Genomic DNA, 25,764 nt, shown 5'->3' with positions numbered 1-25,764 from the left:
AGACGACAACGAACGCGTGACTTTTGTAAATGACACCCACCTGGTTGGTGATTATGTCACACGTAATGGATGTGGGGGGTCAAAGAGGACATTCGCAACGAATGAAAGGATGGAGCGTGGAAAGAGTGATGAGAGAAGAGTGATGAAAAAAGGTAAGGGCGCGGAGGCAGCGGATTATTTGAGCAGTGCGCAGAGAAAGCGCCTCGTCCCTTATCGTGGATGAGCAAACACCCCGCGTCTTCTGGAGTGACATCATTGTCCCTGGGAATCAATAACCAGACACTTCCTGTGCGGCAGGAAAAAGCGATGACTCCGTGCACTAGATTACCTATCTGCGCCCACTCACCTGAGCGGGCGCACACAAACACACGACCGGTGTGTGCACACAAACACACACCGTAATGGAGGGCACATGCATGGGGAGCATTAACAGAAACAAACCCGCTGTCAGTTTTGACCAAGAGGAGGAGTATTTGTGCCGCTTCAGTGTAGATTCAGCCCATTAAGGGATTAGTGGCCGCCACGGTGCGGTGTAGCTCCCACCGTTGAAGTCTGAAGGGGATAATGGCTGTGCGTTATCACACTCCTGTCAGGTTTCCCCACACACACACACACACACACACGCACACACAACTTAATATCAAAGCAGTGTGGCTCAGCCGCAAATCTTCCGGATCACCCTGTTTTTCTCAGGAGCGAAAATATGATCGGCAATTTTAGTCACCTTATATGGTGAGTAATTAAGATAGTGTGCAGCTATACGTCAGCTTAATGCTACAAATGTGACATCTATACGATACTGCCTCCCAAGACCATTTTGTTCTGGTTCATCTGGTTCTTTTACAGTTAAATGAATTTGCACATTTGCTTGTGATGTCAATGGGTTGGTTGAACGTGGTCTCTAAAACGGATGCAAAGGCAAAACAACGTGCACATAAACGCAGCGAGTATTTTTCCACTTGGGTCTTTCATGGCAATATTCAATCATCACTAATACAACAAACATGCAAGAGAGTATTTATTCTGGCGGCATGTTTGCCAAACACAGTTGCCATTGATTGTCATCAAATGCCTTACTGTTGACCACTGAACATATTATATTATTATGCAATAAGCACACATCGGTGTGCAATTGGCTCCAGTCAACGAGCTTCTCATAAATGTCGTCACCCCAGATAGCGTGTCTGTGTGCGTTTGAGCTTTAAGCATCATTGACACAACTGGAGCTGGATTTTCCCACAAGATTATTTCATTTAGGCAGAAAAAAAAAATGAAAAAAAGAAGTCTGGGCTTGTTTCCCCGGCTAAAGGCCTGGAAGAAAAAGTTTGGTGCTCCGAGCTCTCAGAGACCCGCTGTTCTCCTGCCAAGCAAAGCAATGGAAGAGCAGGTAGCTAACGGCCAGGTCTGAAGGGGGACAATAAGTAACCATCACCTGTGAGAGAGACCGCGTGTAACAGGAAGGACGGCAAAAAAAAAAGAAAGGAGGATGGAACTTTTGAATCACTAAAACAGTTTAGCGAAATTGTGAGAGAAATGTTAAAAAATGACTAGCTGCTCTGAGCACAGCGTGTTAACTTCCTGAGGCAACAGAGATGAAGTTGCATTTGCTGAGTGGGTGTATTTTTTTTTTTTTCCTACACAGAACGGCTCAGGTTTCGGCCTCAAAAAAAAAAAAAAAAGTGCTGCATATTTCCCTTGTTTGGTTAGCCACAGCTGATCTTTCCGTGTTTGTTTTGGGCAGGTAAAAACAAAAACATAGAAACAGTAAGCGGACACGACAACCTTTCGTCTGTCTGTCTGCCTTCGGCATTAGTGAGACATTAGTCAGTAACTACTTGCAGATATTCACTTATAACAAAACTGCCCTCCTGTCTTCTCTTGCAGGCTAAAACACCTGCATCTTTTTTTTAATGGCCATATAGATGATTTGGCAATATAAAAAAGGATCTGACGAAAAGATTTGCGAATCACAAAAAGACAGTTGAGGCCTTTTAGGGGCGACACCTTGGACGTGATTGCGTTTGATTTTTTGTGCGACACCTTTGGACTGACTACACACTAGTTTTGCACAATGTTCTTGAAGGCTAATGATGAGCTCCATAACAATAGAGTGCATGGAGATGTGTGTGTGTGTGTGTGTGTGTGTGTGTGTGTGTGCCCTTGTCCTCTGCAAGTGTGCGATCATGCACACATGTCTGGAGAGGAAATCTATTCTCTTGATGCAACACAAAGTTTTTGGCCTACAGCCCCACAAATCTGACCCTCCGCTAACCCGACTGGAAGACGAATCAGCGCGCACGGCCGTCCGGCTGGGTGCGGGTGTGCTCTCTTTGGGAGTCCCACAGGAAAGCTTCACAAAATACTTGGCTCCCTTTGAGGTACGCGCGCACACGCACACACACGCACGCACACGCACACACACGCACGAGAAGTACACAAGCTCTTTTTGCACAGGTTAGACTTGCTTGCACACAATCGGTCAAACCCATGCGCATGCGCACGCGCACACGCGCACACGCACACACACACACACACACACACAAGCGATCAACAGTGGAATTGTGCCATAAGGGAAGGCTGTTGTCCAGTCAGTCGGCAACTGGGGCAGCAGATGGCCATCTTCCCTTCCGACCAACACCAGTCAGGAGGGAGGGGTGAGGGTGAGGGGTGAGGCAGAGGGGTCTCCCGTCTCCGAGCGTACACCCCCCCCGAGTACATGGGAATGACTCGGCCGCAACCCACGAAGCAAATGAGCTGGACTCCGATCATCTGCACGGAGCGACGGCGCAGATACGGAAAGGTTCACGGCGAGTGAAGCGCGATGGGAACGACACGGGATGAGAGAGTCGACCCGAAGGAAGCGAACCACAGGGCCAGCAGAGAGCGAGCCTTAATGCAGAAGAGCGGCTAAAGTAGAGGAAAGGTCAATTCCTACATGAAAAGAAAAAAGGGAAAAACAGAGAAAAGAGGGTTTCATATCCTGTTGACCAGTTGCTGCATGCAAGCTAGGGGGACAAAGGGGAGGGGAAGAGAGACAAAAAGGAGACAGCAGCCCGGCCTCTCCTCCTTTTATTTTCTGTAGCGTGTCAGGAGGCTTGTTTTGGGGTGGCTCAACCCATAACACACAGCCTGCATAAATATAAGGACTCATTGGCTGCGGCGGGCCGGCGGATGCGGGAGAGCCATGTGAGCCATTTGTGCTCTGGTGTAAAAAGACGTAAAAGCTCAGAAAAACAACTTTGTATGAATGGCGCCTCTGTGCCAGCGCCTCCTTGAAGAATACATGTTTGTTTGAGAGCGTTCGGCGGGGCCATGAGACTGGGAGAAAGAGGTAAAGAGGTCAAAGAAAAGAAAAAGAGTGACAGAGCAAATAAGGGACGGGTGGAGAAAACTGAGCCAGTGTGTCAATAGACTTTATGTCAATCAATACTCTTCTTCTCCCGGGCGCCTTTCCCTGTTCCTCCACTGCTTTGCTAATTATTTTCCCCGTTTCCTTTCATCATCGCCCCCTGAACCCGCTCACTCTAATTGTTGTTTTGTCAATGGGACGGTTGCGAACCGTGTGATCAACACAGGAATTACGGCCCGCCCGAGGGCGCCGACTGACGCGTCCAGTCGTCTCGTGAGAAGAAGCTCGCGTCACGCCTGTGTGTGTAAGCAGATACTGAAATGGTTGAAAAAAATGAGGAATTAGGGCTCGGCCGGACATGTCTTCTTAAGGACACATAATATTAATGCTTGCCGTCGCCGTGGGGCAAAGCAAATCTTTAGGTATTTTTTTTCCCCCTTTTTCCAGTCGCAGTCTTTCTACGAACGCCTCCCTAGGAACTGCCAGTTTCCTAGAAAAACCTCCAGGCAAACCAATAACTCAACTATTCTAACAGAGCTTTTGCAAAACAGCATCAAATGCCAATTCCCAGTCAATTTTTCAATTCTTCTAGATTTAACGAGAACACTCTACGGAGTCATTGGGAGCAGCGCAACCCCGTTAGGTCCAACTCCCCCGGCCCCTCCCTCCCTCCCCCTTACCCAGCTCAGAATAACAAGTCTATAGATTGAGAAAGCGAGGCAGGAGACAGCAGAGGGAGAGAAGGAAGGGAGGGGGGTTAACCTATATAGTGAGCTGTGCTTTTCTCCTTTTGAGCAACAAGCAGACTCCGCTTCAGTCGGCCGGCCCCTCCTCAAAGCAACGGAGGCAACAGCCCAAACCCCTGCAAATTCAGCAGCTCTGAGAAGAAAAAAGAGAAGAAAAGAACACAAAACAAAAAGGGCCCTAAACAGATGTTCCACAAAACTGAGGGCTTGTCCAAGAGGAACAGAGTAGGAACATCACGCATGGAGAATACCACTTTATACCCCTCCGCAGCCCCCCCCCCACACACACACACCCCAAACCAGTGACCCCTTCCCCAGCGCGGTGTTTGCCGGAAGAAAACTTTTCTTCCCGATTTCAAGGCCTTTAGCACCACTTTTTGTTCCTCGTAGCTGCGGTTCCACGCCGCAATCATTGCTACTTCTCTTTATCGGCTCGTCCTGGTTACAAACATTCCCCCCGGTGACGCGCAGGCGCCTCCCCGCGCTGACACTCCTGCATGAGTAGTTGTGGGATGATGGAAAGTGATTGTCTCTGAAGACAGGTTGTGCTTTCTCTTTAAAGCCAAGTGAGGGACCATTCTTTTGGGAGGGGTGGGGGGGTTGTTGTTTGGTGCCTTGTGGGCTATGAAGGAGAATGTTTTGTTCGCTGTTGTTTGCTTATTAGAAGTGTCTGACAGTCTCACTCAAGGAGAAATCGAGGTGGTACAGAAGGCATAGCCGGTTATTTAGAAGCTTCTGAAGGAGTTTTCATTTGAGCCGACAGATATAATATTTCACAATGAGAGTTCTCCTGGACACTTTGACACTGGACAATGGAAACTTATTTCCTCTGAAGGATTTTTTTCCCATAATGTTCACATTACCCTCATAATCGCAGTCTGTGACAAAGAGGCGCTTTTAATGAACGTAACATTACTTCAGCAAGGCTCATGTTGCCCCCGCAGCTCGCTTTGCAGTACATACAATTTCCTCGCTCAATACTGGACCTTTTTCAAAAGACTGTTGTGGTCAGTGTACGGTTAGTTTGTCTTTGCCTTGGTCCGTTGGTATTTGAACGCCTTTAAATGAAGGCACAAAAAAAAAGCATGGGAACAGGTTAGAAAATACCAAAGTTTCCCTTTAATACTTTGCCTTTGGGGCCACACGTTTTATGTCTGATTGGATTCTTTTCTCCAGAAAGACTGCAAGTTGCATAGAATGTGTTTTATCTTTTGCAGCAGCAGCAGTTTTCTCGAGTCCTGCTCGATATGGTAATCCTTGCTACTTTTCTTTATCAAAAGGTTTTAGTAACAAACATGGCCCTTTGACGTCAAGTCATCGACCCACGCTGACACTCCTCCAGCTGAAAAGCTTATCTTTAAACAATACAGTTCATAACATTATTGGGTCATATCCAGTGCACCCCGGGCATTCTATAGACTTTAAATGGTGTCATACCACAAGCAGCCAATTAGATCTGCAAGGAGTAAAAAAACAGCCAGACAGGAAACAGAAACATACCTCTATGTTGCAAGAAAGTGGCCACTTCACCAACGATGGAGAACTGCTAACTAGATAAGCAAGAGCCTTTGCTGCTTTTTTTCCTGAGCCGGCTGTCTGCAGGTATCGGTGTCGCGGGACAAAGTCTGGTCAGGTGGGACTGATGAAAGAGCTGGCAGAGCGAGAGAACCCAAACAGATAAAAGTGACCGCAGACAGGCTGGTTTCATGACGATACTTTCACAAGCGCTGACATCACCGTGTGGGAAAGTTACTTCATGTCTTTTTTTTTTATCGGCCTCTGACCCCTGATGTGTAAGGCACTGTTACGGAGCGAGGGACACATGAGAACAAGCAGAGAAGCTCCCGATTTTCCACGTTCACCACCAGCAACACCTGCGTGTGTTTCATGCACGCATGTGTACAGAGGCACACGCACACAAACAGTGAATTTCATGGAGTTTGGAAGAGAAAAAGGAAGCCTGACCAAGATTGTGGCAGCGCAGGAAGGAAGTGGAACACACCCCTTGATCTGATCAGGAAACAGCCAGGAAGCGAGGACTTTGACAGAACACACACACACAAAGCATTACTGCTGCACGGTTATGAGCTTGAACATTGACCGTGACATACATTTAAAAAGGGGCCTCAATAGAAAACACAGCAGAGTTGTTGCTCAGGGTTTCTCACAAGCGCGTTAAGTGGAGACGTCACCTTAGCTGCTCCCAATATTCCTCCGATGCTTTACGACTGCAGGGTCACAACAGTGCCGTGTCCCCCGCGGACGCGTCCCGGTCCGTGCGTACTGCATGTTAACGTGCGTGTCATATGACCCAGAGTCTTATCTGCGCAGTCAGCAATGATGAGCCAGTTTCCTCCAACACAAACAAACAATCCCCGAAACACGTGGCTCGTTAAGGTGTTTTATGGCCGTTGTCAAGGAGTCTCTCAGCAAAACCAGGAGCTTCCCGTGCCTTCGCATTTCTGAAAATGATTTAATGTTTTAACCACTCACAGACGACACAATGCAAGCGTCCGCTGCCAAAAGGTGAAGGTCTTGACATGACATGCGCGTGTGTAAATGCGAGTGAAGTGTGCAGCAGCGAGGCCTTTTCCTGATCATTGCTGCGAAGGGGCCTCGTCCAAAGCAGCTGCACAGGCCGTCTGCCAAAAGAACATCGCTGTCCTCTCTAGTTCGGTCTTTCCATTGTCCATTCAGCATCTCTAAATGTGCAATGTTTTTCTTTCCTTCTCTAATTCCCAATACTATCTCACCTCAGTCATCTCCCAAACTCCCAATCTGCTCATTCTCCCTCCCCTCAGGCTGTCTCCCCCTTTGCCCTTCCTTGCGGACACAGAGAGTGGAGTCAGAGCCGCTGACTTTGATAAGGAGAATGAAAACACCGCAACGAGGCCGAAGCTAACTTTTAACACAGAGTCGAGATGGCACACAGTCCCCGCTGCTCCGCGCGTCTGCACACTTTCCCCTTTTTACGGGTTTTGGGCAGTTCCCCCTGCAGTGTCAGCGCTCAGCGTTTCTTCATGCAAAACACAAAGTAGAGGACGAATCAGTTTGGATCCGTGCAGAATGTCACACCAGAGCGTCAAAGAACAGAAATAACCCCCCCCAACCCCCTCCTCCTCCACAGCAGACCCTCTTACTCCGGTGTTACGTAACACTGAGGGGCTGAACTGTGTGTGTGTGTGTGTGTGTGTGTGTGTGTGTGTGTGTGTGTGTGTCACATGATTCTCAGCAGGTTGCACCTCAGGTCATTCACCCTGGGAAAACAGCGTATAACCTCTGCTGCTTGTGTTGATGTTTTGAAAACATCTTCACAGTTAGCTGTAATCTTTATCACACGTAGTGCTGCCGCTGGCTTCACTGCAGCATATAAACCTAACTACTACTAATCTACATTCAAACTTTTTGATGAAACACCTCAAGAAAAAATAAAGATGGTTTGTGGAACGGATTAGTGCTTATGGAAACTTTTATCTTTAACTCAGTGCATGTTGGGTTTTACATAAAGCCAGAAAAGCACTTCATGATATTTCTTATGCGGGATGAAGAGCTGGTTTCACAGTATCTTCATTGTTAGATCCTTCCATGCAAAGTTCTAAGACTGAAACTAAACCAATTGATTTGTGTGTGATTATATAGTGGTGGCCATGAAAATCCTCCAAAATCAGGCTTTTACATCCAATCAATTTCATGATCATAGTCTCATTGCCAAGATTGACACATTTTGCAAAAGTCATATTTTGCAAAAGCCGATCTCCCACAAAGTATGAATTAAATCCAATTTCTTTCTGGCTCTTCCAATAGGTTAATGAAACAATTTAATGAAATTCAACTAAATTTATTTTGAAAGCATTCAATTTAAGAAGCTGCCATGCTTAATTCAACGATCACTTTTCTCCATCACTAAATATCCAAGAATTGTCAAAAATGTAAAATTACATTTCCAAAGCCAATCCACCCAGCTAGCAAATCCTCAGCTGAGAAGTGGAGAAGAAATGTAACTTAAAACACAACTTTAAACAACATACGAAAAGAGAGTAAAAAAGTCAGGGGTTAACCCTTTGCACGTAAAACGCACAAAAATGTAAACAGATTTTTAGCAGCGTCGTAAACTTCCCCACTTCTGTACGGTTTGTTTATCTGTGATGAGTCTGCAGGATTCAGCTCAGGGGCTTTGTTGAGATATGACTCCTGTGAGCTTGAACCACAACACAGAATTACTTGATTCCGCCCACGTTCCTAAAAGGTGGCCTTCAGCGACCTCTTTGAACAGAGGAGGAAAATTGTACGAGGATGAAGCTATTCGGGAGGTAGCCGGTGTCACAAATCTCCCACTGACAAACTCGGCGGGCGGTGTGGCGGCTCAGGCTGGGCTTCCATGCTGTAAAATAATTCCCAGCATGCGTTTGTGTACATGTTTTTTTCCCCCCATGCATCTTTGTACACGTGTGTGTGTGTGTGTGTGTCTGTGTGTGTGCGTGCATCCAAACTCATGCATGTGCGAGAATGTGGAGGCAGCCATATCAGCCGTTCGGGGGGTGACTCTTTGGCCTTCTCCCATGCCCCGGTTTCCTGCTCCACCCACCCGGGGAGGCCGAGGATTAGCCAGTGGTCATCTCACTTGGCATATTCTCCCTCTCTCGGTCTCCCTCTCTTCTGTATATTTCCCACCGTCCCTCACAGCTCTGCCACCTCAGCGTTTGGGCTGCTTGGACAGGAAAGCTCTCCGCCAGCTGCCTGGAACAACAAGCCGACCTTAGTCACTGTGCGTGCGTGCGTCTTTCTGTGTGCGTCTTTCAAAGTGCATGCGTGAAGGAAAAAAATAAAGACCATCTGTCATAGGAGACGGGTGTTAAAAACATTCAAGAAGGAAAGTAATAGACTGAGAACATGAGAGTGTTGCGTGAAATATTAAAGAAACTGAGATATATAAAGATGATGCACATATGGGACACGAGGCAGTGCGATACAGTAAATATCACCAGGGTGGTGTTTGCGTCAGCCAACGTGACATCTGATCTTCAGTTATACCTGCAATTCACTCAAGACATACAGTTTGGAATAATATAAAACCTGAAATAGTCAAACTTCATGTTTCATGTCTGTGCATCCACGAAGTTCAGAGAGAGTTCAGACAAGACAACTTACTAACTAGCTATCAACTAACTAGTAACTGACCACTAACTAAAGGGAGTTGTCAAATGCTGCAGATGCCGAAATACCATGATTCCCCCCTTCCTTCCAAAAAACCAAGATGGAGACAAGGAAAAAGTGGAATTAGAGGCTTTAAACCGTAGTCCACAAACCCCAGAGTGACATCACAGTAAGGACAACCCCCCCCCCCTCCTTCTTATTCACAGTGTGCTTGGAGTAACGCTGACGTTTAAACGTAGGCGACAGTGGATATCACACAGACGTTTGAAACCTTGGACGAACTCTTACCCACTCCTGTACTTCCTGCGCGGGGCAGCGCACACGGACGCTCACTTCCTGTGAGCGACACGCGCAGCTTTCTCAGCATCAACGTTCCTTTTCTAAAATCAACGTACTATCTCCTCCTCCTCGATGTTGTCGTGTCTGTTCATTTGTGCAACGACGGTTTCACAAGCGGGTTTTCGCTTCATCTCTTTGAAGAAGCAAGTTTGTTGGCATCAAAACCGGTGAGTTCACATCTGCCCGAACACGGCAGAAAAAAGAAAAAAAACCTGCGTTACTTCAAGTGGCTTTGTGCGGCGAGGCCACAGTCGCACAAAGCCACCATGAACGGATGAACTAGTTTGAACCAGTGGGGACTGTGGGCTCCAGCCAACAGACACAGACCACATACCTCACAGAAATATCCCAACGCACGGCACACAAAACGCACACCGGTCGATCGCAAGAGACGGTTGCGCGCTCACGCACACGAGAGCGAATGGGTTCACTTTACCTTGTGCGTATGCATTCTCGCTTATTTCTGTACGTACGGCTGTGGCTCAGCGTACGCGCCATTAAAGTGACGCATTGGCAGAAAGGACATCCAGTCCAGGAGGCAGGAACGCCGGTGAAATGTAATCTATGTACCACCCGTACGCTGACAAACGCACAGCATCATAACAGTTGTTTACTCATCTGTGCAGAAGACATGACATGGCTTTGACGCAACGAGGGGAAAATGTGTCGATGGGCCAACGGGGAAACCGTTCAATAAAACCTCTCCTCCAAACAGCAGTTTTCTACGCGTGTCTTTTGAACATTAACTGTAGGATGTTTCGTCAACATGCTGCAGCGGGGGAATGTGGGGCAATAGTGAGAGTGCAACGCAGGAAACAAGTTAAGTGGTGGAATTTGTTGTTGGTCTTTCCAAGAAACAAAAAGCACATAAATTAAAGTGTAATTGGCTTTAATTTAATCTCCTACCAACATAAGTAGCTCACAGAGCCTCCCAAAGTATAATTTGAGCCAGATTTCCATAGTTTTCAGGCTATAAGTAGGTTGTGCACTTTGACCTTTGCTGCACCGATAGCAGAGTACAGGGCGTCGGCTTTGTCCTGTACTTGGGTGAATTTACCCACCAGGCGCAATGGTTCGGATTTTTTTCTATTATCAAAAACACAAACACTCGCATTTGTCAGTTTCTTTTTTTGTTGCGTTTTGGCCCAAACTATGTTTTTCCTACATTATAACAACAGCAGCCAGACATCAGCAACATCATGGGATTGACATTTTAAGTCGTTTAGTTCCCGATTGCTTGCATGCCACCACCTGTCATGAAGTCATCCACGTCGTTGGCGTGAAAGAACTCTGGAAAAACAAGGAGACTGTCGGCTCTCACAGTACATTCTGCTCACTAACTCAATCCTTACTTTTTAAGAATCCGAACAAACAGGCAGGCATTCTAAATATGTTGCAGCATTACCAAGTAATCAGGGTTTTTTTTATCCAGGACTGATGCAAGAACACAAACACACGGCCGCTTGGTTGGACAAAGGCAGCTCTGTTCTGGCAGCCAGAGCATCAGCGAGCGGCAGATAGAAATGCCAAAACCCAAAAGAGTGAAGACAAATAACAAATATTACACAAGTTAGAGGGGCGTAGCTTCATAAAAAGGAGGTCTGGTGTGTCAGTTTGTGTCATATGATGTTTAGATGAGCAGGTGAACGTAAGCGAGCACATCACTAACACGTAACCTCTTCCTCGAGCGAGACCAGAGGCCTCTGAGACACTCAAACACAAAGAAAGACACACAAATACACGACGAGATGGTAAACAAGAACGGAATGGACGCTGCCATAATCTCAGCTTTCATAAGTAGCACAAATCCCTGGCCTGAACCCGGTTATTAAACACACACACACACATTTCCTGTTTTACATAATCAGGAATTGGATACTTCAGAGTTTTGGACTAATCAACTTTTATTGGGAAGAAACAAACAACATGTATACTGTAGTAACAGGGCCGTTACATTTACGAAAAGGTCAAATGTATTTTACTTAAATCTTTGTTGATGACATTGTCCCACTCTTCAATTTTTTTCACGGAACATACTCTGTTCATATGAACATGTTGGAATCAGTAAACCCCGGGCTCACCGGTTGACACGGCGGCTGAACTTTTACCTCCAGAACATAACGTACTTTTACATACAGCACTTTTTCTGCCTCTGAACCGAGAACACAAACATCTTAAGCTCCTCCTACATCCTTGGCATCTGTGATTAGAAAAACAACGGCGCTCCAGACACAGACCCACCTACTGTTACCGTCTGGCTTGCGTCAGCTGCAGAGAGCGATACACTGTGAGACACGCAGTATGCATGCCCCCCCCCCCCCCCCCCCCCGCGTGGGTCGCTTATAGCTGCTCTTAAACTGGCTCTTTTCTGCAAAGACAGGCCTGAGCGCAGACACACGCGGATCCGATTACCGCCGATAAAGACGTCAATTTTCCTCTGTCACAACCAGGCGTACATGCGGTCACGTCGGCCAACTTTACGGGAAGGGCCCGTGACAAAATTAGGTGAGCCTGGTTGTGATTTTTTCAGAGGCCTCAAGCGCGCACAGAAAAACAACCAAGCAAACATCCCACTTTCCTAGAAGGTTCTGAACCAGCTCCAATGGAAGTTTACCCAGAGACGACCCCCCCCCCCCGTTCTCCCAAATCTCTTCCCCTCGTTTCCTGCACATGCCCCCTCCTCGCTTTCTGGCTGCGCATAAACAGATTCTAGAGGTGTGTCGCCTCTCAGCCAACAGCCGCCCTCTCAAGCGCTGCGTCTGGGCCAATCAGAGCGGCCGGTGGGGGCGGGGCCAGCTCGCCTGCTAACGGCAGTTGTTGTTTTGGTGCTCTCGTGGGTTTACTGCGCTCCGAGTGATGGATGGAGGGAGTAAAGAGGAGGTCAGGCATTAATAGACTTTGAGTGCTTGCCCACAATTAGTCGGGGGCTACACCCAAATTTAAAAGTGTACGTGTGTGAGTGAATAGTGCATGTACACTTTGTTGTTTTACCAGAGAACCTTTACAGCATTTTCATGGTCTTCATCATAATCTATCCCTCGTGCCCCCCCCCCCTCAAAAACAGACAGACCGGACTTTGTTTCTTGCATATCACACACACACACACACACACACACACACACACACACACACACACACACACTAGTGGTAAGACGGTTCAGTACAAAAACTGGTCACTTGTCAAACCAGTCAACAACAAATAGATTATTCTGCAAGATTACCACTTCAAAATAGAAGATCCGGTTTCAGTGAAAAGTTGTCTTTTGCAAACACAGCACAGGACGTTTCAGAGAGGGCAGCGTTTTCCTCAAGCAGTCATGTAGAGAAACAGACAATGTGTAGAAGGAAAACATTCAGGGCTTTTTTTTCTAAATGTGCGGTTACGTTGCCCAATCAAGCAACCGTGAATGTTGTTTGCAACTCCAGTATTCTTAAAAGCAAAATGCTGCGCAAAAGACGGCCCGTATCTCCTGCGATATCAGCCGACCGGTTAACAAAAAGCATCGCTGAGTTAATGACCGCCATCGACCCCATCAAATCGGACTAGAAAACAAGCGCGTGAGTTTGCATCGGCATGAACAGACTGTATTTTTTTCTTCTTCTCGTCACATGTCCGATGAGGGAAAACTTGTGAGACAGGCGAGTGCTGTCTGGACGTCTGGACGTCCCGGCTGGACGTCCCGGCTGGATGGCCACAGTCAGAAACATGCGGGGACACGTGCCAGGTCACAGAGATCTTTTACAGTATTCAACCAAATCAAACCCATATTCAAAGGACCGATTCATGTGTGCATTTTTGATGATTAACTAAAGCCCAACTGGAACAAGTTATTCAAGTTAGCCAGCACCCCTCGTTTGCTTTCCCGTCTGACATCACGCCGTGCCCTGAGCCCTGTCTGACAAGCTCCTTCTGGAGTTCCTGCTTCCTTCTTCCTCCCCCTCCTCTCTTGATATCAAGTAACGAGAAGTGAGCACCGACACTCCCTCAAAGCAAGCCAATCAACAGCTGAGAGCACGTCGCTGATTGATATCCCCGAGAGGAGCGCTTGTCCGAATGCGACCGGTGAAAGCTGGCGTTGGCTCACAGCGTTCAAGGAGGGGGGGGGGGGGGGGGGGGAGGACACGAATGAGGTGGCTGGGAGTCGTGGGGGGGGGGGGGGGGTTGTGTCTATTGCCCGTTGGCCCACGGCCAACCTTTACATGCCTGGTTTCCTAAGGGCCTCCGAGTGTTTACTGCAGCCCGACTAGACCTGCAGAGGAACGGACAAGGTGTGGCAACCTGCCAGCAGAGGCTATTCAGGAACCAGATGGAGAAGTTGTTTTTGTCCCTCTCGCCATTGATCCCCCCGCAACCCCCACCCCTCGATGGCCTACATACTTCTGTTCTCGCTCCTTTATTCGTGTACTGTATGAGCTCCCCAAAAGGTCTGAGGAAATTTGGGTTTTTCTTCTCTACATTTCCCTCTACCAAGAGCCTGGTCCTCTCCCGGGTGCATGATTTGTTTTTGTAGAGATTCCTTTTCGCAGCCAGACATGTATGTGTGTGTGTGTGTGTGTGTGTGTGTGTATATATATATAATGTGTCTTCTTTTTGCTGCATGGTTGCACGTCTCCCTCCACTAAATTCCTGTACTGTGTTTAGCGTTTCTTTTTCAAGCATTCTTTCTGCTCACTTCACTCGTGCATTCAAATACCTCCAGTTCAGTGAAGTTCTAGTGAAAAGCTACTCACTCAAAGTCAATGTTGCGACACATTTTTTTCCTACCGAACAACATTTTTATTCCTAATGAATAACATTTTTATTAAACGGACAAAACAAAAGCCTTATGGAGAAGTGAGCACCACGATAGTGACTATGGCAATATTTCAAAAGGACACAACAACCTCAATTGTGGCTGTAAACAACCAAACACCTGTGTTGTTCTTAGAAGGCTGATGAGTCAGATCGCCGGGCTCACGCGGCTCCCCGTTACACGATGGATTCACAGAGCCGCCTCCGGTTCGGGTCCAACCGGACCCCTGCAAAACAAGTCACTGAAGTATGACAAAAATGCTGACACGGTTTACACCGACACATTATAAAAGTGTGGAGTTGTTGGATGATGTGCTATCATAACATTCCAGGAGTGCTTTGGGTAATGGATGTGTGTGCGTATGTGTGTCCCCTTAATGGGGGTCCGACTAAGCCTCGAGGAGTGATGGATGGCAACATTACGTGGCGGTATCTCTTTCGACTGCTGTGCCGGGACTGTGAGCGTTAGGGAGGGTAAACAACTCTGTGCATGAGGTTTTTGTCCTTGAACTCTAAAACCGTTGAACTGTTTGACGAAAAAAACGAAGAAAAAAAAAAGGGAACAAAAGCATTTCCCTTTTTGACACGCGAGTCTTCTTTTAGTTTGACACCAGAAAACAAGCATCTGACGTGACCAAATCACAAGAGACAGCAACCACACACACAGACACACACCTTTGAGTTTCAGTGCTAACAGAGAGAATAGGCAAGTGTGAATAGAATGCAGTCATCCCCCAATTATAGATCATCACCTTTAAACACACAGGCGTATATTTTAGATCTTTTCTTTTCTGGCCACCTTGTGCACTTAAGATGCAGCGCTCCTTTAGCTGTGAAATATCTGCATCTCTACCGGTTTATTTCTCCCCAGAATTCACCAGCTGGTCGCCAACTTTGTCAGCTGTTTCCACTCGTACAGTGGAAGTTGTACTGAAAGCCGGTCCGGCTTAATTTCACTGTGACCGCGGAGCCGACGGGAGCTGCAGATTCAGCAGATAATTCACTGCAGGTTCACCACTACGAGTGATGCATTGTTATCATGGAAATATGTACTGTTGCCTTTTTAAGTGACTTATTTTTGGTAAAATAACTCTTCCGTTAGTTGATTGTAGGGAGAAACTGTATCGCTAACAATAGACCTTGATACGCAAAGTGTGTGGTTACAGGTGAGTGGGATCAATATCAGCTAAAGTATTTTGGCACGGTATCTGGTTACATTTACAAAAGTGGCATGAAACCCAAAACCGTGAATAACATTGAGTGAATGTGGCAGATAAAGCTACATTTATAAACCTGTTATTATGATGGATTACGAGCCGAAGTGACTGAACGGCGGCGTTTCTTGCACCATTGCCTCCAAGCAAGACAATTTGGGACAATGCAGCAGGAAGGAAAATCCTGAAAATACAACATTGACCTTGAGGGTGCTGCTCGTGTGGCCTGCTAGGACTTGTTATGTTTGTAACAGGATTTCATGTGTGTATTTGTGTTTCACTCCAAATCACAGCGTGAGGGACAAATGGCCTGCATTTAACGGACTAGAAGACATTATTGAAGTGTATATTCATTAATGTACGTCTTCCTTTATTTCTCCTAAAATCGGGGGCTATGTATAATAAATGTTACAAGACTTACGTGGCTCACTCCATGTTAATATGGATACATTAAAATGAAGCTCGTGGTCACTGATTCATTGAAAACATTCAGCCAACACAATACGTGCGTTTGTAAGAAGACGCAAAATAACGCGTAGTTGTGTCCATATTCAAGGCAGACGCACTGGGCATTGTGAAGGAGTTTACATAGCCTCTGCTATCACTGTGAAGTATTTGTTTTTAACCCGGCATGTCAATCGCACACGATGACTGACGACTCTCTCGCTGCTTGACCGCGCGCACACTTCGACCTGATATCGGAGGAAAAGAGCTGAGGTCAGAGGTGAGAGACTGTGGGAACACGGCGGTCCCGTTGCGTGAAACTGTCACCGCCGTGACAAACCAGCCTGTAACATAAACAAGCAGACATACATAAGCATGGGACAATAACCCCCCCTGGAGCACAATACCACCACACCCTGGGGCCCGAAAAATACCCCACACACACACACACACACGCACGCTGAAGCAACACGGTAGCCGGGCCTAAGCCAACGCGGCGCTGGATGAAGTGGAGCGACAGCGTTTGGTGAGCAGCACCACACAATGCATGCGATGGGAAACGATCCATCAGGTGCTAAGTTCATGGTTCAAAGCGTTGAGCCCGTGCCAGACGGGACGAAGTGCACAGGGGTGAACGAGATCTCGGAAGCCTTGTGCGTTTCCCCGTGTAGGTTTTATGCATGCAGCTAGGGGACTTTTAGCTTTTATATATTGCCCCGTTGTTGCTGACCAACTCCCACAATATTTAAACCCGCGTTTTCTTGAGGCTTGCAAGAATCGAATCTTAAAATAATGAATCATTGCGTCAATTTAAAATGACAAATAGGTGAAAAATGTCCTTGGCAAGGTCTCCAGTCTTACGGTGTTGCCTTCAATTGCTTTTTTCAAATCACTGCGTCAAACCCAATTAAATTGTTATGTTGTTAGACATTGTTGTTGATATCCAACAGGCAAAATGAACCAGTGGACACATGATCAATGACTCAAACAATCCATCCAGCATGAAATGAGTGGATCATCTTTTGCTCAAGTCAAAGGCAGCAAACTTTAGGTAAAATCAATAAAAAAATCACAGCTTTCCAGCTGGATAATCATTGACCAAGATTTCAGTGGTTGCACAATACTTTCTAAACCAAACAGAAGGGAGTGTCCCTCAACTTGTGTTTGTGTATTCCGGCTGGCTAAGCCTGGTGTTGAGCCTGTGTGGTTTGTATCCTAATAGGGGCTACCTCAAACTGAGGTCTGGACCGCAGCCACAGGGCTATTCATGCTTTGTGACCTGATCTCCAGATGCCTCTAAAGGCTGCATGCTCACTGCTATAAATCGCTCAAGACCTGTAAATACACACACACGCACACACATATACATAGATCAACACACACACACACACCCCCCTCCTGGATGAATGCCCAGTGACCAGGCCAAAAGGGAACAATTTAAACCATGCACGCATTGCATGTCTTGAAACCAGTGCATGGAAAATTCCCATCCAGCGACTTGAGAGCAGAAGCGGCCCACAGACGGGTACAGAGCGCCCCCGTGTGGCCGCGTAGTGGAACTGCAGCAGCGCCGGTCCCTCAACGCACTGTGAGATTGATGAAACCACTCAATGGGCCATTCTTTTCTATCAAGTAAAAAGCCAAGCAAAAAGCCAAGCATCAAGAGGGTGGAGGATAAAAAAGGTGCATATTGATTCTTTTTTTGTTTTGTTTTGAAATACCGCCTCCAGTGGACGATAGCTTTCATCATTAATTTATGAACTTGATCAAATTAATCCTGAAGTTGATAGATGAAAGTGGTTCGAGGCCAAAAGGAAAAGGGGCTGATGTGCAGGCAACCACTTCTATAGGAAGATTACTCTTGGAGTTTACTTGTGTTTTGTTTGTTGTGTGTTTCTTTGTTTGTCCCCATTCTCCCTCAGGATAACTGCTGGCTTTCATTTAGGAGAAATTTACAAAAAATGTAATTATAAAGAAAGAAGTAGAGGCAGAAACGTACAAGACGGGCCATTGTCTGCAAAGACACAGTGCTGCACTCATGTGGAAATACAAGAAGTCACAGAGAGTTGTCAAGAAATAAATAAAAGAACGAGAAGGCTTGGGCGAAGGTCAAAACCAGCTTGCCGTTTCACCTCCACACATTCCCTGGTCCGAAAGATGTGGGAATGGAAAGTAGGCGTTTTGAAAGTTAAATGGAATTTGGATCCCAACGTCATGGAAATATTCAAATAGATAGAAAGGCCTTTTCCCTGTAGATGTTTGGAATTTAAATAAAAGGGAAAGATGAGATTTTTTACATTATAAATATATATATTATATATATTTATAATTTATATTATAAATATCAGCCATCATTGACTTCACTATTTAGATCTTTGCTTTTACATGTCGAAATGTAGGGTTTTAAAAAAGGTTGATTGCTCCAGGAGAATATAACGCAGTCACAAGATTACGGGGTCGTTTCTGCACATATTCAGAGCGCACAGGTGTAATTAAGAACACAACAATGCCTCCATTCCAATAGTGTCCAAGTAAACTGTGTCAGAAAGCCCACTTACACAACACCAGCACATGCTAGGCATCCGTTGTGTGGTTCCTACCTAGAATTGATGTACTGATCAAAAGAGGGTCCACAGAACTAAAAGTGCATACTTTTAAGCTGTGCATGTGGATGAGCTGGTTCCAGCAGGCTGGTTCCAGCTCATCCATGTAACTGAGGCGCGTTTGTTGCATGTCGTACCTTCACTCCTCCCTATTCCTACAATAGCCCCTGCCAAATTAAAAAAAGGCTCAATTTTCCAAAAATATATCTTTAAAACCACATAATTTTGTTGACATTCAGGCACTTCACCTATATGATGACTTATGTGTGCTAACAGGCAACATTAAATCAACAGAAAGGAGAGTTGGGCACTAATGGAGCAGCAGAAGGCTTTACTCTATAAATAATTTCCCAACTTTAATTCCTTATGCAGGATATAAATATCCCATTCGCGCAATGAGAGAGAGTGTATTCAACAGCACCATGTGATCTCCTGATTGGAGCAACACAGTAAATCCTGCTTGAGTTTAAAAGCATTACATGGACAACATGCCCAATTATTGCAGCCACACTGAACTCAAAGCCTGGACCGGCTGTTCTGTTATGCGACTCTTTTGTGTGTGTGTGTCTCTCTCAAAAGAGTTGTTATTCCTTTCCTTCCTCCTACTGCTGCAGTGCATTGTTGTCCTGCGCCGTGCCTCCTCTCTCTCCACACCCCTCCTCCTCCTCAGGACTGAGGGTGTGTGGGTGAGACAAGCTGAGCCTTGTGTCTGTTATGCTTCCATGATGTATGAAGATAATGTACGCTTGATCAGACGGGAGACAACTGCAGGCCAGGGTGGATTGAAGGGATCCGGGCTCGGCTGACAAAGTGATAATCAACTTCACGATTATGATATTTTCAGACTTTGCTGTGATTTCGGGGCATTTGAATACATTACACTTTGGTTATAGACCAGAAACAATTCAGGCTTCACCTTGCTTAGGCCTGCATGATCTATTCGATGTCTCCTTCAATGCACTGACATCGTGTTTTGCAACATTTCCACTTCAATTTTTTCCCCATTACCCCTTCTCCCTTTCACTCAATTCCTGAATAGCACTGCCAGAAATAATCACAGACAAGCAGACCCCCCCCCCCCCCCCCCCCAAGTAACAGTTTCAAGCAGCCCACCCCATCCTTGCACGGGGCGCTGCTGGTACCATGACGACTGCTTTGGCTCTGCAGAAGCCCGAACCTCACACTAGCCCATCTCTGCTTCAGTGTGTTACCTGTTTTAGTAGAAGACAAATCAGACTGATGACTCTCAGAGGGAACAAATTAACTACAATTTTTTGTTTCTTGCAGTTGTTATCATATGAAATAATGACAAAAAAAACTGAAAATTGTATTCAGGCTTACAACCGGATTGAGAGTGACCTAGTTGCACAGTTCCCACATTCCCCCCCTCACTAGTCCTCCCGAGTCTACAGCCGGCAGCATGCTGCACTGGCTGGAAGGGGGTTGGAGGATCAAAGCGGGGGCTTGTTTGAATGCTTTCCTACCATCATTTGAAATGGTCTCTAATATCTCGGTAAAACAGGCATCTTCCTGCAGTATATAATGAATACAACCCATATGTGAATTCATGAAACATTGGGATTTGAAATTGTGTGTTTTATTCAAATACATGAAAGCCTATTTCAAATTTGATGATAAAGTGAATTTAACTGAATGTTGTTAACCAGGTTTATTATCACATTCTTCATCAATTCACTGTTTACTAAAATATCCAGTACATTTTCCAAGAATCCATGCTTAAAGTATGAAAAATACTTCACTGAATCATAGTTTAATCAAATCATCACAGTATCAGCATCCACAGCGCTAAAAAAACTAATCATACGACAAGAGAATTGGAGGAACGGACCCTCGAGTGGTCCCAATAGGATGGCTTCACGTGGCTTTGTGAGATTGAAAAAGCCACAAACCTCCGTGCCCCGACACACATCGCTTCCTTTCAGCGCCGTCCCATCACTCTGTGCAGCTAGCTGGCAGCTGGAGTTCCACTTCTCCATCACATCCTCCATATGTACAGTTACTGTGCCAAAGGTCAATGCCTGCTGCTGCTGCTTCCCCCCCACCAGACATGGAGTTTGTCTGACCTGGATGGAGCAGAGATTGCCCATAATCCAGCAGATCTATCCAGACCTCCATGGGCCCTCCTCACTCTATTCAAGTAAGCAAAATTACCCTTCAGTGTGCGCACCCTCAACAAACTGTATGACAGTGAATCAGATGAGAAAAAGGCACGTGATCAATAACCGATGTCATCTCCGAGGGCCTGCAGAGCTTTCCAGAGCCAGACATGTGTTCTGGGTTATTCTGGGAGGCCAGGTCCAGGAAACTATTTCACTTAATTAATCACACACAAGTGTTTATTACAAGAGCTGCAGAGTCAGCATAAATGTCCATAAATAAGCTGAATAAGTATGTGAAAAAATTAGGGTGCGCATACGCTCGAAACATTCACAGCTGTTGTCTAAAATAAGAGAAAAACAAGCAAACTTACTTCCTTAAAAAATGTAATAAAATGCAGAAAGGATTAAAGTACCATGCAAAATGCAGTAGCTGTTGTCAATGATTCAAGTCAAGCCCCTTGATTCAAGTCAGAGTATTGCGCCGACGCTGTGGAGCAATTACATAACAGAAGAAGAAACCCCTCCTTGTCTCGGACTGGCCTCCTTTCATCCAGCGAGGGGACGTGGTGACTGGAGCGAGAAAACAGGCCCGATGGAGTCTGCCCTCCCCGTTCATGCACTCAGAACAAACACCATCGTCTACGTCGGGTTTGTGCACACCGTCATCCAGCGCTCCCGACGTGCGTTAGATAAATTGAGCCCCTCTGTGATGAACCGACAGTCTGTGTGTGTGTGTGTTTACCGTTGCGCAGGATTGCATAGGTAAGGGATTTTGACCCCGGCGGATTCTTACACTAGGACTGGCCCGCGGGAACCTAACCCCCCCATTCCCACGCACAAGGGAGACTATTTTCAGCGGTGGCCCCGTAACCCTTGACCCCAGACATTTTGGGGCAGCATAACACAGCAGACAGTGGGCGCCCAGTCCTTTAACTGCGGACACAGCTTGGCCTGCATATTCACAGCAGGGGGTGTGGGGGGGGCTTGGATAGCAAGAGGAGAAACATTTTTTTTTCCAAAAGGCAAATGAAGTGACTGCCTCGAACTGGAAACTTAACCAGTAGATGCTTCCGAATGTCTCTTTTGTCAACTAAAAAAAGCAAAACATTAAAAAAACTGCAGGAAAAATATGGATCGGTGCCAGTGGGAATGAGCACACTTGTCTTAAAGTGAGTTAAAATGAGCAGATCAAAATCCCTCTTCTAACCGTCCACCAAACACAAAGGCTTCGGCCTCACAGCCTCCGCTCCGCACGGCTCTCATACGCCGGTTACTGCTGATAACAGCCGGCCCAACTGACAGATTCATTACAGAAGCATAATGCACCCACCATCAGGTAAACATCATCAGCTCCGTCAGCACTTTCACCGCCCACATCCCCCCGTGTCCCCTCGTGTCGTCAGCTAGGAGGCCCCAGCATGTTCAGAGCCATTTGAAATGCTCCCGATCTCACAAACAAGCCAGTTAAGAGACAATTTTCATTTGTGGACTCTAGAGGTGGCGGTATGCTGAAGGCTTTTATTACCTTCTACTGTAAAGTGCTTAGAGTTAGATTTTTCATGCCATGCCCAAACATTGTATAATGGCATTCCTTTCTTTATGTACATTTTCTCCCACAGATGAGAAAATGGTGCAGACAGCGGATCGGCACAATGGAGCAACAAACACGCACAACACATAGTTCTCGGCCAAATATTTGCAAGCCGTGAGTTTATTAAGAGACATTATTCTCACCGGGCAGGAGGCCTTCCTCTTCAGAGGGAGGGGGTTGCCACGAGGAACGGACTGTCTGTGCTTTCAAAGATTTTGTCTTTAATCAGCGGATCTGCGGCATTAGAGGTCCGTCTGAGCACAAGCCCCCCCCCATTACCCCCCTCCATCCCCGGAAATGTGAGAAAGGTAGGTGTGTGTGTGTGTGTGTGTGGTGGTGGTCAGGGGGGTCTTTAACAGTGGAACTAGAAAGACATGAGCTGCCACAATGGGCTCATAACGGCACCCTTCGGATATCCTACAGCCAACGCAGCTTAGCATAATTCAAAAATACCAGACGGCGTGTACCATGGTGCACTGCTAAACCCGCAAAGCAGCTTTCTCTCTCTCTCTCTCTCTCATATATATCTCTCTCTCTCTCTCTCCCCCCCCTCTGCACCTTATTCCAAAAACACTTCCGCACAAACAGGAATAAATGCCACTTCGAGACAGTCTATTCCCTCAAAATAATAACAGGCCATTTCAAAAGTTGTCAGGCTTAGTTTTGCATCCTAACAGAGGACTCGTTAAGCAGAACAGGCCACGGCGGCTCACGTTTTGTTCTGTGAGTAAATAAGGATAATTTTAACCAAATAGAAAAAATCCACAATTCTTTTGTTACTAAATTAATCACAAAACACCGTTAATACACATTATTTTTGAAGGTCCCGTTTTTTTTTTTTTTTAGAAAGAATCAACGCCAACATGAACCCATTTGGCTCCATGCTGTGACCTCAATCCAAATAAGACCCCAATACATCTGGAATAACGTTAAAAACTAGACAGAAATGATGTCAGATGGTTGTGACATGTCGCCTCCTGAATAAACCACAATGTTTGCGATGCTTATGAAGAGGCGAAGAGAGGAGTGATGGCAGCAGAGCGCTAGTATGGGAGGAGACATTTGAGACTATCGCGCAGCGTAATGCAACTTAGAACAAGATGCTCACTATGATCACGTTGGAAGCTGTATGAACCTCCTACCTGGACGCCCTGTAGAAGCCGAATGCATCGGTCCTTGACGTCGTCAAAGGGACACCGCTTGGAAAGCATGAGGAGGTGAGCCAGCACGTCGTTCAGGTCGCTGTTGGGAGGCCTCCCTGAAGCTGGGGGGGACGCGGGAATCGGTCCGATGGCCTCCACTTTCCTCATGATGTCCTGGCGGATGCTCTCCATGGCTTCAGATCTGGAGACGGCATCCCGGCTGCCCAGCCCGTTCCATCTCCCCAGAGGCTCCTGGACCTGCACTTGCATCTTCGGATGTCGGACTAACGCTTGTGCCGTCTTACAACAGGCTACGCAACAAAAAGCACAGGTCACGACATGTCACCGCTTCCGTCGAAAACAACCGTAAACTGTTTTCGCGCGAGCAGCACGCACCTATGAGGTTATTTATGACAAACAACGCAGCAGGAATTAGAGCCCATCTGATAATATGGCCGGACAGGAAAATATCAAACATATATGTAAAAAATGTGTATGTTGCAATTACATATAAGAGTTTATTCTTCAACTGTAAAATATCCCATCAATAAAAAAGGTGTGTAAATGGATAATATGAATATGGTAAATTTAGACAGCATTGTATGGTCTTTAAATAATCCAGCATATTGAATATGAAAAACCTGGCATAAAGTAGATGTAAAAACCCATGGAAAATTACAATATTTCTCTTAAACTCATCTCTGCTTGCTAATAACCTCATTTTACATATCAAAAGGGTATAATCAGGAGGTAACTATGATGTTCAACTAACATATCTTCTCGCACTGTGTCTTTCAACATACTTCATATCATATAAACACCCTTAAGAATAAAAAATAAAATATAAGAAGAGTAGCAGTCTGTCTGATTTTCAAAACTTTCAAATATCAGTATTAGCTAGAAACAGTTAGGTCAGGCTGTGGCCTGAATAAAAGGGATTTAAACACAGATCATGCTTAAACTGGCAACATTGGTATTTTGTCCGTTACCAATTTCCATTAAAAAAAATGTCTGGATTATTTACTGATGCAACATAATCTGGCAATTAAAGTGGTACAACCACACAGCATTTGTAAACGACTATTTACCAACGTTGGTTTTGTTGTTCATGACATTATCTATATTTAAATATTAGACATATCACGACTGCAAAGGTACAAAAAGGAAACTTGTCTCTTGGTGAGTACATTCAATCGCTCCCTGGCTTCCTTCAGTGCAAACGCGTTCAAGCTGCCCCGTTAACAAAGACACCATTAAATAACAACAACAAAGCGGCCAAAATAACATTCCTGCACACAAACATTCTCACTGTGGTTCAGACGCAGAAACTGTCATTCTAAAATACTCACTTTATCCACATCCTTTGGGTGCAGGTCTACGGGACGTCTTTCCACAGCCCTGACCAGCTACGTTACTCCCGGCAGGGCAGAAAACGACGGGAGGCAACAACTTGAGGGTTAACGCTTGAGTGGCAGGACGGGCTGACCAATGAGAGGAGCCCCTTGGCATTGTGGGCGATGGTGTCATGAGGATCCCGACACGTGATTGGTTGGAGAAGAGTTGGCGAGCCGCTGGTGCAAGGTACCATGGAAGTTGAGTTCTCTTGGCTCGGTGAGTGTTTTAAACGTAAGCGTCTGAAAACTACATCTCCCAGAATGCGTGAAGCAACCCCCACCCCGCCTAAGCTTGTTTGTCTGAAAGCGGAGGACAGAGAGAGGGGGAGAGAGAGAGAGAGACTGTACATTTCCATTTTTAACACCAAACTACACCCTGAGACGGTCAATGCCAGTTGAATTGTATTAGCAGGTCAAACACAAAGGTCATCACAATGTATTAGCAAAATGTTAATTGTTGTGCCATAACAAAATGTCTGTGTTAAGGGACATAATGGTGTTTTTCTGCTAAATCTACAAAAGATGCATGCAAAAGGTACCCACAAGGTAAACTAGTTTTACAGGAAAGGCGTAATTTATATCGCACTTGGAGCACACGCTGCATGTCACTGCACCAGGCTATTTGCACACTGTTTTTAAACTGTTTACGGAGTCATTGGTTCATTTACCGGGTAAAGACACCAGTAGCACACGTGATCAGAAAATGCCATCGACAATTGTTGAGATGTTATGACGTTACACCTTCTCATTTTACATACCTCCAGGGTCGGTTTTTCCCACGCCAAACAAGGCCAAAGAGGTCATGCCCAGGATATTTAGGGGCCATTGTGTGTATGTGTGCGCGCGTGCGTCTGTGGGGGAACCTGCGCGGAGGCG

The 25,764-nt window shown here is 46.1% G+C and overlaps 1 protein-coding gene across 1 annotated transcript in view; it reads right to left on the bottom strand.

Annotated features, from left to right (window-relative positions):
• sesn1 (sestrin 1) overlaps nt 1-25,757 on the bottom strand; it is a 38,639-nt gene extending 12,882 nt beyond the window's left edge. The window contains exons 1-3 of the mRNA XM_040161396.2: nt 25,647-25,757; nt 24,844-25,188; nt 23,495-23,805 (exon numbers count right to left, since the gene is read on the bottom strand). Coding sequence (XP_040017330.2) covers nt 23,495-23,764 — 270 coding nt within the window. The 5' untranslated portion in view covers nt 23,765-23,805; nt 24,844-25,188; nt 25,647-25,757. The remainder of the gene's footprint in view (nt 1-23,494; nt 23,806-24,843; nt 25,189-25,646) is intronic.
• Nucleotides 25,758-25,764: the final 7 nt, after the last annotated feature.

Source organism: Gasterosteus aculeatus, chromosome 18, assembly GCF_964276395.1.
Source record: "Gasterosteus aculeatus chromosome 18, fGasAcu3.hap1.1, whole genome shotgun sequence".
Classification (NCBI taxonomy): Eukaryota; Metazoa; Chordata; class Actinopteri; order Perciformes; family Gasterosteidae; genus Gasterosteus; species Gasterosteus aculeatus.
Note: the sequence above shows the minus strand (reverse complement) of the source record. Positions and strands in the feature narration are given on the sequence as shown.